The 13,662-nt window shown below is 44.6% G+C and overlaps 2 protein-coding genes across 5 annotated transcripts in view; one reads left to right on the forward strand and one right to left on the reverse strand.

Annotated features, from left to right (window-relative positions):
* The window catches only part of Bcl2l1 (BCL2 like 1), a 51,724-nt gene that overhangs the window by 25,882 nt on the left and 12,180 nt on the right, over window positions 1-13,662 (forward strand). The window lies entirely within an intron of this gene.
* Window positions 2,852-3,052, reverse strand: LOC110288860 (large ribosomal subunit protein eL39-like). Its single transcript, XM_021155097.2, has one exon. It carries the CDS (start codon window positions 3,050-3,052, stop codon window positions 2,897-2,899), a length of 156 nt encoding a protein of 51 aa, XP_021010756.1. The 3' UTR covers window positions 2,852-2,896.

Below are 13,662 nucleotides of genomic sequence, written 5' to 3' on the forward strand. Positions count from 1 at the left end.
AGTCCTCTCACAGTGTATGCATATCAGATATTTACACTGTGGTTCATGGCAACAAAATTACAGTTATGAAGTAGCAATGAAAATAATTTTGTTTGGGGCTCACCACACCATGAGGAACTGCATTAAAGGGTCGTTCGTTAGGAAGGGTGAGAACCACTGTCTGAAGGGTGAAGTCCTCAGGCATGAGCAGGAACAAGATGGTGGGAGCTGCTTATACCATGCAGATTTCTGGCAGCCGTGGGGAGCAGTGGTCATAGCTTGATACACTGGTTTTGCTGCTGCTTGGTGGGAGGAAGGAGGAGAGAGAGAGGGTCCAGCCATCTGGACTGAACAGTGAGGAGGTGCTTGCTCTCATAAGGAGAATACACTAGAGCAGATAATTGTTTTCTGCTGGGGCTGTGGCCTTTTGTATTCAAGTGTTAGTTACTTGCTCTTTGACTCTGGACAAGTGTTTAACTTTACCAAGCTTCAGCTTCCACAAATGTAAGCCTCGTGTGTAAGCGTTAAGCAGTTGGGTGCTGTAAAAGCTAGATGGGAGTAACCTGTATGACAGACAACAGGCCCCGCCTACTCTGAATAAGCTCTGACTAAGCGTAACACAGGCTGCAGTTGTTGGAAGGGAGGGAATCCCAAGGCTAAGCAGGCTTCTGAGGAGCAGGGAGCAGGCTCCACTCCATTTCCACCATTCCCTCAAGAAGCCCACCCTCCAGGAGACAGCTCAGACACCATCTGTCCAGCAGAGAAAAGCCACTGGGAGACAGCTTTCAAGGGAGCATTAGATAGAAGAGCCCTTCCCAAGAAACCTAATCTCACTCTCAGCAGGTGATAATCCCTGTAGCCTCCCCTGGTATCTGAGCCCAGCCCACCCACTTCCTTCTCCTCCCCCACCCTGCCACCTAGGCTCTCTTCCCCTTCTCACCATCTTCGGGCTGCCACCCGGAAGACTTAGCAGCTGGAAGAGCTCTAACAGGAGGCCCACATCTGATTGGATCCAGCCTTTCACATAGATCAGGTCACCAGAGACTGTAGGTACCACCTGTCCAGACCCCTCCCCCAGGTGGCTGTTCCTGGGCGTGGAGCTTGATCCCTGCCAAGCCAGCTGGAGCCAGGAACTCCCACTGTGGCCCAGCTGCCGTCCTCCCGTCCTTTTGGCGGAGAAACTAGCTTAACCCTTCAGGTACCACACATGTAGTTATTCATGGTCGCAGTTCTTCCTTGCAGTGTTTGCTGTAGTGGCCCTGTACACTCTGAATTGTTTTGTAAAATTAATTTATTGCAAATACAATGGAGAATTGCTTGGTTTTAGTCTTTTTAGACAGGGTCTCATTAGTAGCCTAGTTTGGCATGGAATTTACTATATGGCTCAGACTGGCCTTGAACTGGAGACAGTCTTCCTGCTTCAAACTTCCAAGTGCTGGTATTTGTATGATATGTGCCACTTGCCTGGCAACATAAAATAACTAATGCATATGTATAGTTTCAAGAATAGAAGATATGCGTAAACAAACTCTTTACCCAGCTTTTAAAAATCAGAATATGGACCGTTATACAGTGAGACCCTCTCAGAAAAAAATTTTAAATAAATAAATAAAAGAAAATTTCCAAAAATCAGAATATGGGGGAGGGGGACTGGAGAGATGGCTCGGTAGTTAAGATCATTGACTGCTCAGAGGTCCTGAGTTCAATTCCCAGCAACCACATGGTGGCTCACAACCATCTGTAATGGGGTCTGATGCCCTCTTCTGGTGTGTCTGAAGGCAGCTACAGTGTACGATTAGACATAAAAAAAAAAAATCAGAATATGGGCTGGTGAGACATCTCAGATGACACTTACCACCAAGCCTGACAACTGGAGCTCCCCTCTCTGGAAACCATGTGGTGGGAGAAGAGCACGGACTCCTGAAATTCAGTGACCTCCACAGGGGCTGAGCTCTCACTCTTCTTCTCTCGCCCTTCACACTAAATAAATAGAAATAAAAAGCCAATTCTACCATCGGGAGTACCATAAAGTCCTCTGCACTCTTCCCCTGTCAGTCACCCACTGCTCACTTGTTCTCCTGAGGTTTATTGGGCTTTGTTTTGCATGGATCTACAGAGAACGAAAAAACGTCTTCCTTTATCCTCTGAGGGTTCTATACTTGAGTCTGTGAGATCAATCACAGCGGAAAAAATTAACAGGTGAGGTGGCATGTATAGCCTTTACAAGTTGATTGCATGTACCGGGGCATGCATGGCATGAAAGAAAGCGAACACCCAACCCATTTTACAGGAAAAAGGTGTGTGGTGGAGGCCCTGAGGCTCCCACAGCAGAAAAGGGAGGAGCCTGTGATAGATGGTTTCTGGGCCATGTTGTGACGTCTTAGTTCAGTTTCTCCTGGTTGTGAGATTGCAGGGAGTAGGTTCATGACAGTTCTTTAACTTTTGCACAGGTCTGCCTTTAGGTTATGAGGGAAGGTAAAGAGTCCTTCCTGCAGTCCTCTGCTGTGCCCCACCGTGCCCTCGGTGTGAGGTAATCAGCATTTTCCAGCAGCATTTTGGGATGGTTGTTCCTGAACTTCAGTTCATATCCCCAGACAATAGAGACTCTCCCCCTCCATGCCTTGAAGCTTTAAACAAAGCTTAAAGATAGATGTTCCTATGTAGTTTGTTTTTTTCATTCAGCATTGAGATCCATCTATGTTACATGTATAGTTGTAGTTTATCCATTTTTTTTCCTTTGGGGAGGTTGTTTTATTTTTAGAAGCTTTTTTTTGAAAGGGTCTATATTTTATTACTGGACAAACATCCTAATTTAAGACACGAGCAAGTCTCCAGGTTTAAAATGTTGAAATCCATCTGGTAGGACTGATTGATGACAATTCAGTATAAATCCTCAGTCTTGCCATTGTGTGAATCCTTACAGACCCAGCTTCGTTCTCCTCCAGTGTCTTCTCTTAGAGTTGAACCTGACTTTGTTACCAGTTTTCTTCTGGATCCACTGAGGAATGGGACAATTTTGCTTTTGTTTCTTGGCCAGGAATCTCTGAATTTGGAAAGTCTTGTGAGAAGACATGGTGAGAAGCCGAATCAGGCGTAGCGTGCACGATGGTGGAGGAAAGGAGAAGAGAAAGCAAAGTTTTTTGTTTTGTTTTGTTTTTTTAAAGATTTTCTTACTTAATTTATATATGTGTGTATACTGTTGCTCTCTTCAGACACACTAGGAGATGACATCTGACCCCATTACAGATGGTCATGAGCCACCATGTGCTTCCTGGGAAATTGAGCTCAGGACCTCTGGAAGCGCAGTCAGTGCTCTTTTTTTTTTTTTTTTTTTTTGGTTTTTCGAGACAGGGTTTCTCTGTGTAGCCCTGGCTGTCCTGGAACTCACTCTGTAGACCAGGCTGGCCTCGAACTCAGAAATCCGCTTGCCTCTGCCTCCCAAGTGCTGGGGTTAAAGGCGTGCACCACCACGCCCGGCTGCAGTCAGTGCTCTTAACCACTGAGCCACATTTCCAGCTTCTTTAGAAGAATTTTTTAAGGGACAAGGTCTTACTCTTCAGTCCAGGCTCCTAGAACTTACTCTGTAGTCCATCCAGACTGGCCCCGAACTCATAGTTGTCCTTCCTCAGCCCCTCAGTGCAGGAATTGTACAGACATGAGCCACTTTCCCAGTTCAGCATCCTCATTTTGCATGATTAGGTCTCAAGGTATCTTCCCAGTGATCTGTTTAGTGGTTGTTCGGGCTGTTGGGTTCCTTGCTTTCACTGTTTCAAACATGTACTGTGTGTGTCCTGTACTTATGTACATACACATTCAAAAGCAGCCGTTCCCAAACTTTAGCCCATCAGGATCACCTGTAGGGTTTGCATAAGTCATAGGGTGCTGGGTTCCTGCCTGTCTGGTTGGCACCCTGAGTAGTTGTCAGGCTCTCAGCAGCTGCTGCTGCAAGTCCTTGGACCTCATTTTCAAGATGGTTGTCATTAAGTGTATTCTCGGGAATGCTGTGGAATCTTTGATAGGAAGGTAATTCTGGATTGTTGCTGTGGATTTTTTGAGTTTACACTACTGCTAGCATGTGTGTCTTTGCTAATCTTGATCTGGTCAGACTTTTAAATTTTTATGGATCTGTTGGATGTGAGATGGTATCCTGTGTTGGTTTTGTTTTGTTTTTTTGGGTTTTGGGGGTTTTTTTTTGTTTTGTTTTGTTTTTTGCTTTTTGGTTATTTTCATTTTTTAGATTGCACATGGGGCTAAAAGGTTTCTTCTGTGTGCCAGCCATTTATATTTTCTCTTAAAATACATGTGAAGTCCTTATCCCACTTCCACTGAGTCAGCATCTTCCTAAGGATTTTTAGGGTTCTTTGTATTATCCTGAGTGTGAATATTTTGTCTACTCATGTTATAATAACATCTTTCAGTTTCTGATTTCTTTTTTCTATAAATGATTTTTTTTAAGATTTATTTTATGTATATGAGTACACTATCACTGATTTCAGACACACCAGAAGAGGGCATCAGATCCTATTACAGATGGTTGTGAACCACCATGTGGTTGCTGGGAATTGAACTCAGGACCTTTGGAAAAACAGTCAGTGCTCTTAACCACTGAGCCATCTCTCCAGCCCTCTATATGATAATTTTTTATGCCTAGAGTTTTTTTAAGATTTATTTTTAGTAAATGTATGTGTTTATGTGTCTGTGTGTGGGTATCTATATGTAAGCGCTGGTGCCCCCAGAGGTCAGAGGTCTCTTAGAGCTGGAGTTACAGTAGCTCTGAGCAACCTAATACAGGGGCTGGCAATTTAGGTCCTCTCTGAGAGTAGTAAGTGTTCCTAGCCATTCAGTATTTAATGGAATTGAATCTTTTGTGATTTATAACATTTATATTTTAATAGACTTTCCCTTTCTCTGCTATTGATCCCTAAAAAGAAATTGTCAATATATTCTAAAATATTTCTTAACTTTATAATTAAATTGGTTTGTTTTATGGATGTGTCTATGTGTTGTGTGCACATGTTCGGGTCAGAGGACAAAGTTCAGTAATCTGTTCTTTCTTCTCACCACCTGGGTCCTAGTCAGGTCATCAGGCTTGGCCTAAAGTGCTTCACCCCACAGCCTTCTCAATAGCTCTCTCCTAAAAGTTTCAAAGCTTTGTTCTCCACAGTTAAGCCCTTAATAAATCTGGAACATTCTGTCTGTCCATCTGACTGTGTTGCCCCTCCCCCATCACTTTAGTGCTATTTTAGGTGGGATACCTTTATTCTAGTGGCTTTTAACTGGCTGCAAATCTAAACCATTTATGACTTGAGTCATGCTAGACCTTAGACATACACTACATCCCCTCATGCTGAGCAAAGCTATCCTCTCTGGGAAAGTTTGATCACATTGAGAACCTTTCCAAGATTCAACTTTTATACATAACCTTTTTCCTGAATGTCCCTTGCTTCTCAGAAACACATACTGAGTACATCTAGAATTTGCCTCACAATATCACAGGGTAGAGAACGGTTGAGGAACAGATGGCATCAGGTTGGCACTGAATTAATAGTTGTGTAACCTCAGTGGTAGGCTCATTTTGTCACTTTGTTTTGGTTTTGTTACTTAGAGAATTCTTTTAATTTCTGTAACCAAACCCCTCTAGCTAAGGTCTTATTTAATACTCTGTTTATACTCTGTATAAATGCAAAGAATGGTTGATATTTATAGGCCACTATTGCTATTAATTTCTGTATTGTTTTGGTTTTGGAGATGGGATTCTTGCTGTATTGTCCAGGCTGAACTCAAACTTGAAGCTCCCGTGATGCTTATGTCCCCACTTGCTGAGCACTAGGATTACAATGTATATAGTTCCTGCTTGACATTCCCTATCACCCTCAGCTATTATGATACACAGTTAACAGCCCTATATGTTTCTTAGACCATCTGTGAATATAGTACACCTTTGGGAGTAAATCACTACAAGTAGATTTGTTGGCATATACCTTTAAATCCAGCACTCAAGAGGCAGAGCAGGCGGACCTCTGCGTCTACACAGTGAGTTCTGGGACAGCTAGATCTAAGATGATTGTAAGCTACTGGATGCAGCTGCTGGGAACAAAGCTCTAGTCCTCTGGAGGAGCAGCAAGCATCTTTTCTTCTGCACACACATCCTCCTTGGGAGGTTGGTTTGGTACTGTACATTTATGACAGAGATACAAAATAACATTTTTATTTATCAAGTGAAACTTGCTGCATGTCCAGCATAGTATTTTAAGTGTTGGTTCTCAACCACCCAACAGAGACGTATGAAAACTTTAAGGCAGAAGGGTTAAATATGTGTACCAGGGTCTCTGGCCCAGCTAGGTAAGTGATACAGAGCCGGCTTAATTCTCATATAATATCCCCACTTTTTAAATGTTTTTCTTATGGGGTGAAGTGTTGTTTGACAAATTTTCACTATGTAACTTTGGCTGGCCTGGAATTTACTCTGTAGACCAGGGTGGCTTTGACTCAATAGCCATCCTTCTGTCTCAGCTTCCTAAATGCTGGGATTAAAGACATATGCCACCAGGATAGCACCTACAGTCTTTATTATTTTTTAAACTTAATTAATTAGTTAATTTGTTCCCTTGTTTATTTGAGATGGTCTCACTATAAGCCTTGACTAACCTGTAACTCACTATGTAGACAAGGCTAGCTTCAAACTCACAGAGATATGTCTGTCTCAGCCTCTGTCTCTTGAGTGCTGGGATTAAAGGTGTGTGCCACTATGCCTGGCCAATACCCATAGCACTTTTTTTTTGTTTTGTTTTGTTTTGTTTTTTTCGAGACAGGGTTTCTCTGTGTAGCCCTGGCTGTCCTGGCACTCACTTTGTAGACCAGGCTGGCCTCGAACTCAGAAATCCACCTGCCTCTGCCTCCCGAGTGCTGGGACTAAAGGCGTGTGCCACCACGCCCGGCCCCATAGCACTTTTTAAAGTGTACTTTCTATATTATCAGGAATAATAAAACGTGGCTATGGAGTATGATATTGATGAAGAATCAGGCTTTGAGAACACACATGAGCTCACAGCTAGGATCTATGGAGTTCCCAAGAGAAGGCCATCTATGTCCTCTATGGCCTGCAGTGGTCATGCTGAGTTGCCAGCCTTCCGCATGGAAAGTCTCCAAATCTAGTTAGGATTCTGTCAGTTTCTACATCCCTAACTTTGTTGCTCTGGAGAGCTTTAAGTCATCTCTTGGCCATCAGAGGGTCTCTAGGAATGACATATCTATAATTAATTTAATATAATAAATACTACTGTTAAATTGAGTCCAACAGTGTGCAGGATACTGAAGGTGCACTGTCAGTTTTAATCTCCACAATAGTCCTTCATGGGAAATGTGAAGTTCTTTTGAGGTATGTGTTTTGTTGTTTTTTGTGCTGGGAGTGGATCCTTGTCCATGGCAGGTAAGCTGTCTACACTAAAGTTATATTCTTTGTTCTCTTTGTCTGTACTAGAACTTGGGGAGTGTTCCAAGTTAAATAATAGTTACAAGGTTTAATACTAATAATGTCAATAAAACTCAATCCAAATCCAGTCTGTTAGACTCAGGCCATCCCATCATTTGCTCTTTTTTTTTTTCAATTAAATTTATTTATTTATTTTATGTGTATGAGCTTTCTGTCTGCATATATGTCTATGCACCATGTATGTCTGATGTGCCCAGGGAGGCCAGAAGAGGGTGTAGACCTCTTAGAGCTGGACTTACAGATGGTTGTGAGCCTCCACGTTTAAGCGCTGGGAATTGAACCTAGGTCCTCTGGAAGAACATAACCCACTGAGCCTCTCCTCATCCACTCCTTCCCATTACTGTGGTTCTGGGCTTCCCTCAGCTCTCCTCCTATCCCATGCACTTCTTATTGTTTGGTGTCCTTTCTGGTATGGGCATCTGGCTTTTGTCTGGCTGCTCTGCCTATACTGAACATTTTAAAGAAGACCTATAGCCTCTACCTGCTCTTGGCCACAGACTGTAGCCTGAGTGCTTTGGACAGGCAGCAAAGGATTGGGTTGCCAAGTGATAGCTGTGACTCGTCAGCTATGGATGGTCTATGCTGTACCACCATAGCAAAGACACATCCGTAGGCCTGGCTCTTGACAGACTCTACAGTCAGCCATACCTGGGTCTCAACACTACCTCTTCACTTTGTGTCTGTAGGATCCTGAACAAGTAGATTCACCTTGGTGACCGTCTACTTCCTTATCATAACATAGATGTTAAGTTTAAAATAGGAGCTCAGCACCTGCTGTAAATAGTGGCCATCTTCATTGGCATCAGAAGGAAGTTGGTGACCAGATGCAGTTCCATCCAGTTCCTGTAATCACAGCCTGTTCTCTAGGTCAAGCTTGTAGGTAGAGGCGGCACAGGCCAAGAACACTGGGGAGCCAGTGATGTGCTCATGGGTGGGCAGTGTAAAACAGGCACCAGGGGCTTCTTAAATGGCTTTCTCAGTGTTCCTTCATCACTTTGATTTATAAATGATGAAGAAAATCAGATGGCTGCCATATCTGCACAACTTTAAACTAGACCCTTACTGGGGTAATAAGGAAATGAGTAAGAGACAGACAGACATTAAAAAAAAAAAAACAGCTGGGATGGGGTGGGCCATGAACTCTAATGGGGCTCTGATAGAGCTATACTAGCAGCAGCCCAGAAATCCAGTGTTGGTTTTATTCATCTGGCATGGGTTTATTGTATATAGCTGGCGGAAGAGTCAGGTTGAGTTAATCTCAGTAGGAGGGCTCTACTGTGTGCTGTCTCACACTGAATATCCAGGAGCACAGAGCTATGGACAGTACTTTGTGCACATGAACTAAAAGAAGAATTGAGATCCTTGGTATGGCCATGCTCAGTGGCAGCAGTACATTCCCTGAGGATGTCATCCATTCCTCACAGCTGCCACCAGAGGTGAAGGGACACCTTATATAACTAAATAAATGCCAGTTCTGAGGCTGAGATAGAGCGTAGTACTAGAGAACTTATCTAGGCCGTGTGAGACCTGCCATTCCGTACTCAGCGCCACAAAAGAGAAGACACTGCCAAGAGTCAAACTTACTTTCTAGTCAGCAGGATGGCTCATCAGGTGCATGTACCTGCCATGCAGATGTGGCAATCTGAGGTCCACCCCTGGAGCCCACATCAAGGTGAAGGAGAAAATTGACTCCACAAGATAGTACTCTGACACACACACATACAAAGGAGGAGGGTGATTTTTTTTCAATGTTGAAAAGTTTTTGCAATTAAAAAAACTTGTTTTATTTATGTATGTACACTTGGGTGTGTGTATGTGTACCATGTGCAGAGAGGAGCCTGTGGAGGTCAGAAGAGGTATGGGTTCCCTGGAGCTGGAGTTCAGGCCACCACTCGGATGCTGGGAACCAAACCCATCTTCCAAGAGAGAAGCAAATCTTTTTAACCACAGGGCCATCTTTCCAGCCCCCCCCCCACCCCCGACCACCCCAATTAAAATACAATTACATCATTTCTCTCCTTTTTCTTCCAACCCCTCACTCCTTTGCAAATTCATGGCCTCTTTTTTTTTAATTATTGTTACACATATATATGTAATATATACATAACAATATGATTTCAAGGCTGACCATTTAATACTGGATAATCAAGTAGGAGACACCTCCGTGGAGAAGACCAGTTCTCCTTCCCTCACCAGTGGTTTCCCATGGTCCTTTTTCTAGGGTTAGATTTCTCCCTTTCATGTTAGCGTGCCCATTGATATTGATAGTGTTCAGATCTTATTTAGGCAGCCATACTGTTGAGGTATCCTGAGTGTAGCTTCCCTGTCATTTCTAGGAGACACACTTTCAAGGTTGACTTCTTGGTCTACTGCCTCTTAAAGTCTGTCTACATCTTCTTCCACAGTGTACCCTAGGTCTTAGGTGTGGGGGTTGTTTTTCAGATGTATCTGTTAAGGCTGTGTATCCTAGTGGTCAGTTCTCCACATCTTCACCAGCTATGGCTTTCTGTAATGGTTTCCATCCACTGCAAAGAGAAGTTTCTGTGATGAGGGGTGCTATCCTGTGGTATGCTGGTGGGTAAAGGATAACTATTTAGAGTGAAGTTAGGGGCTATACTGATTTAGTAAAGTGGAGGCAGTGGGTTCTTCTCTAAGACTCGTGAGTTCATTGGCTCCAGATAGAATCTTTCCTTCTAACATGAAACCTCAGTGTCTTTCCTTACATCCCACCACTCCCTTGAGGGAAGCAAAATTCCCACAGAAGGGTCCTAGGGCTTTGGAACCAGAGTGAGAGCTCTTCTGATGTAAGTAAAGCCACCTCATTGAGATGATGATGCTAGAACAGAGGAAAGCCATGTCTCCTGACCAAGTCCTTACCACAAGCCAGAGTACTACCCAGCCCCGACTGGCCTGAGAATGGCCTTCAGCTTCTGGTCTTCTGTGATTCCGAGTGCTGGGGTCACTCCTGGCCAGAACTTTTAAATTGTTAGGGTTTGTTCATGTGTTTCTCTGTGTGTGGGGGTGTTGTTTTTGTTGTTGTACCCCTCCTCCATAAAAACTAAAGTCACCCCAGTGGTTTGTAAAAAAAAAAAAAAAAAAAATACAAACCAACTGTCACTGGGCAGTAGTGGCGCACGCCTTTAATCCCAGCACTTGGGAGGCAGAGGCAGGCAGATTTCTGTGTTTGAGGACAGCCAGGGCTATACAGAGAAACCCTGTCTCGAAAAACCAAAAAAAAAAAGAAAAGAAAAGCAGTTTGGGATTTTTTTTTTCTCCCAAATGAATCACTGAGCAATCGTGCATATTCTCTCTCTCTCTCTCTCTCTCTCTCTCTCTCTCTCTCTCCTCTGTGTGTGTTGTTGTTGTTGATGTTTTCTTTTTTTTTTTTTTTAAGATTTATTTATTTATTATATGTAAGAACACTGTAGCTGTCTTCAGACACTCCAGAAGAGGGCGCCAGGTCTCGTTGCGGATGGTTGTGAGCCACCATGTGGTTGCTGGGATTTGAACTCTGGACCTTTAGAGGAGCAGTCGGGTGCTCTTACCCACTGAGCCATCTCACCAGCCCCGTTGATGTTTTCTTAATAAGGATAATATATTAGAAAAAGAAAGCTTCAGTGGGGACCTTGGTAAAAGGAAGATTCTGATCTCTGAAATCTGTAGAGGTCCCCAAAGCCAGATCATACTTGTCCTACTCTTGACAGGCCTTCAAAAAACTCAGGCTTCCCTGAACCAGCTGCATCTAGTGAGCACTAACGGAAAGCCCTGGTATTTTCTTTCATGCAACCAAGCATGGAGATGTAGGTCAGGCACTGCTGGCCTGGCAGTTACAGCAATTCTGACTTTGCCCCGCACCTGCAGCCATGCTCTCAGAGACCCATTGGGTAGGGAAGGGATAGGATCTTCGAGAGCTTGTGGGTGGAACTGGCTGGATCAAACAGAGGGTCCTCGGAAAAGACCATCTGGAATTGTGGGACCTGAGAAGATGGCTCTGCCCAGGCGTGTCTGTGGCTTCTGTTCAGCTTAGTGTCATCATCATTGATGGAGGAGACTGGGGAGGTCCCATTCTCCTGCTGAGCTCAGCTGGGTCCCCAGACCTGCACCTGAACCTTCCTCCGCTTGGCTGGTGTTTACAGAGCTGAAGCTGCTGCCCTTTGGGACCCAGCCTGTTTTCATTTCTGCTCTCGGCTGTCTGATCTCCATGGACCTCACCTACACGTTTGTGCGTGCCCGTCCCCCACGATGCTGCCTCACTAGGCCCCTCATGCCTGGCACACTCTGGTCTTTGTTCTCTATAGAGCTGCCAGCTCTGTGCCTGGCACTGGGTTGCCTTTTCTGGCCTGAAGCAGGCTCTGTTACTCGCCTAGCCACACCTTCCCCGAGACCACTTCTTTCTTTAGCTGCATTCTGGGGGCAATGTTTGGCCTTGAACTCACAGAAATCCACTTACCTCTGCCTAGGTACTAGGATTAAATTCATGTGCCACCACAACTGGCACCGCTAGTTATTTATTTATTTATTTTTTAAAGTATACTGTAGCTGGTGATACACACCAGAAGATAGCATCGGATCTCATTACAGATGGTTGTTAGTCACCATGTGATTGCTGGGATTTGAACTCAGGACCTCTGGAAGAACAATCAGTGCGCTTAACCACTGAGCCATCTCTCCAGCCCCACCTCTAGTTATCTTAAAGCCCATGCACAATCTTGGTTCAATATCTTTCCTGTGGAGATCTGTTAGACCTAGGCAGAGGACGCTCAGGGCTCAGGCCCAGGGAATTTTGACTAGCTCACTGCTTTGTCCCCAGCTCATCAGTGCTCACCACCTGATACAGTACAGATTGGATAAAAGAAAGCCCAAAGATAAACAGGTCTACTTGTCTGAACCTTCCTGCTCCTAACTCCAGGCAGCCTAGCTTACAAGAGGGCCTGTACAGATGGCTGATGGGTGGTGAGTAGGCAAGTTGAAACAGAACAATCAATATATCCTTCCTTTACTGTCTCTTGAGATGTGGAGGGAACCAGAGGGCATATGGTATCTCTTCCTCAAAATCATCTCCAACTTCCAAGCCTAAGAGCATCGGGTGTGGAAAAGGGCAGCAAAGGAAGAACTTACTGCGTGCTTGTTCACTGAGCACTTGAGGCCAAGGGAATAGAATCATTGGAGTTCAAGGCCTGCTTACAAAATGAATTCAACTCCAACCTGGGTTATATAACAAGACTTTCCTGGGATGGGTCCTAGCTGTTTTACAAGACCAGTGCTCTAACCCCTGAGCTATGGAGCCAGTCACGTCCTAGCTGTTTTAAATAAAGCTAAAACTAACAGACTGTGGGAAGTGCCATGCATCTTTAGCTGGAATCAAAACATTTATTGGGCATAAACCATGGGCCATTTGATTCTGCTGCCATGCCTGTGGAGTGAGTGCAGCTGTTCTTGTACCCTAGAACATCAGGCTCAGCAGAGTCTTTGCCCCAGGAGTCAGGAGGCCTAAGACCAGTCTTTGACTTCTATCTGGTGGTCATTGGACAAGTACCTAGATTTCAGTGTCCATCTATTGAGCCACACATCATGACACTGAGATTTCTGAGGAGTCCATATACCTGAGCAGATAGTTAGCTGTTCTGGACTTCGTGGTAATGATGTGTATTATCAGTTGCTTGGATAGCACACCTTTGGGTGGCACTCCCCTGAGTGTCTGCAGCCTGTAGCTCTGCACGGTGAAGGGCTGAGGAGCCTGGGTTGTGGATGTGGCCCACAAAGACCTCTAAGGTTTCAGATATTTGGAGGGTGGGGTGCATTCATGCGTAGCCGAGGGGGAAGAGCAGAGGGAAGGGCATTCTGGAGATTTGTACCCATTGCATAATCCTCCAGATTGCTTGCCTTCAGCCAGTGGAATTCCAAACATTTCTAATCAGATAAAGGTGGCTGAAAATACCCAGGACTTGTCCGGACTAGTTGGAGGCAGTGCTAGGGTGAAGAGGTTGAGGCTCTAGTGCTTGAGAAAGTCTGACCACTTGGAAGCTTGCCCTGGCTCATAGATGAACCACTGTCCTCTTCTCCTTAATTCCCCAGGATGGAGAGCCAGAGCCATTGGGCTTTTAGCTAGAGGAGGGACAGGCCCTTTTGCAGCAACACATCCTCCTGGAATGTTGGGTCTCTACCTTCACACATGGGGTACTTAACCTTTT

The sequence above is a fragment of the Mus caroli genome, unplaced genomic scaffold, assembly GCF_978045245.1.
Source record: "Mus caroli unplaced genomic scaffold, Mus_caroli_1 scaffold_2, whole genome shotgun sequence".
NCBI classification, from domain to species: Eukaryota; Metazoa; Chordata; class Mammalia; order Rodentia; family Muridae; genus Mus; species Mus caroli.

What these genes read in the sequence shown, in the direction of transcription:
- LOC110288860 (XM_021155097.2), bottom strand. Translation starts at nt 3,052, where the DNA reads ATGTCTTCTCACAAGACTTTCCAAATTCAGAGATTCCTGGCCAAGAAA.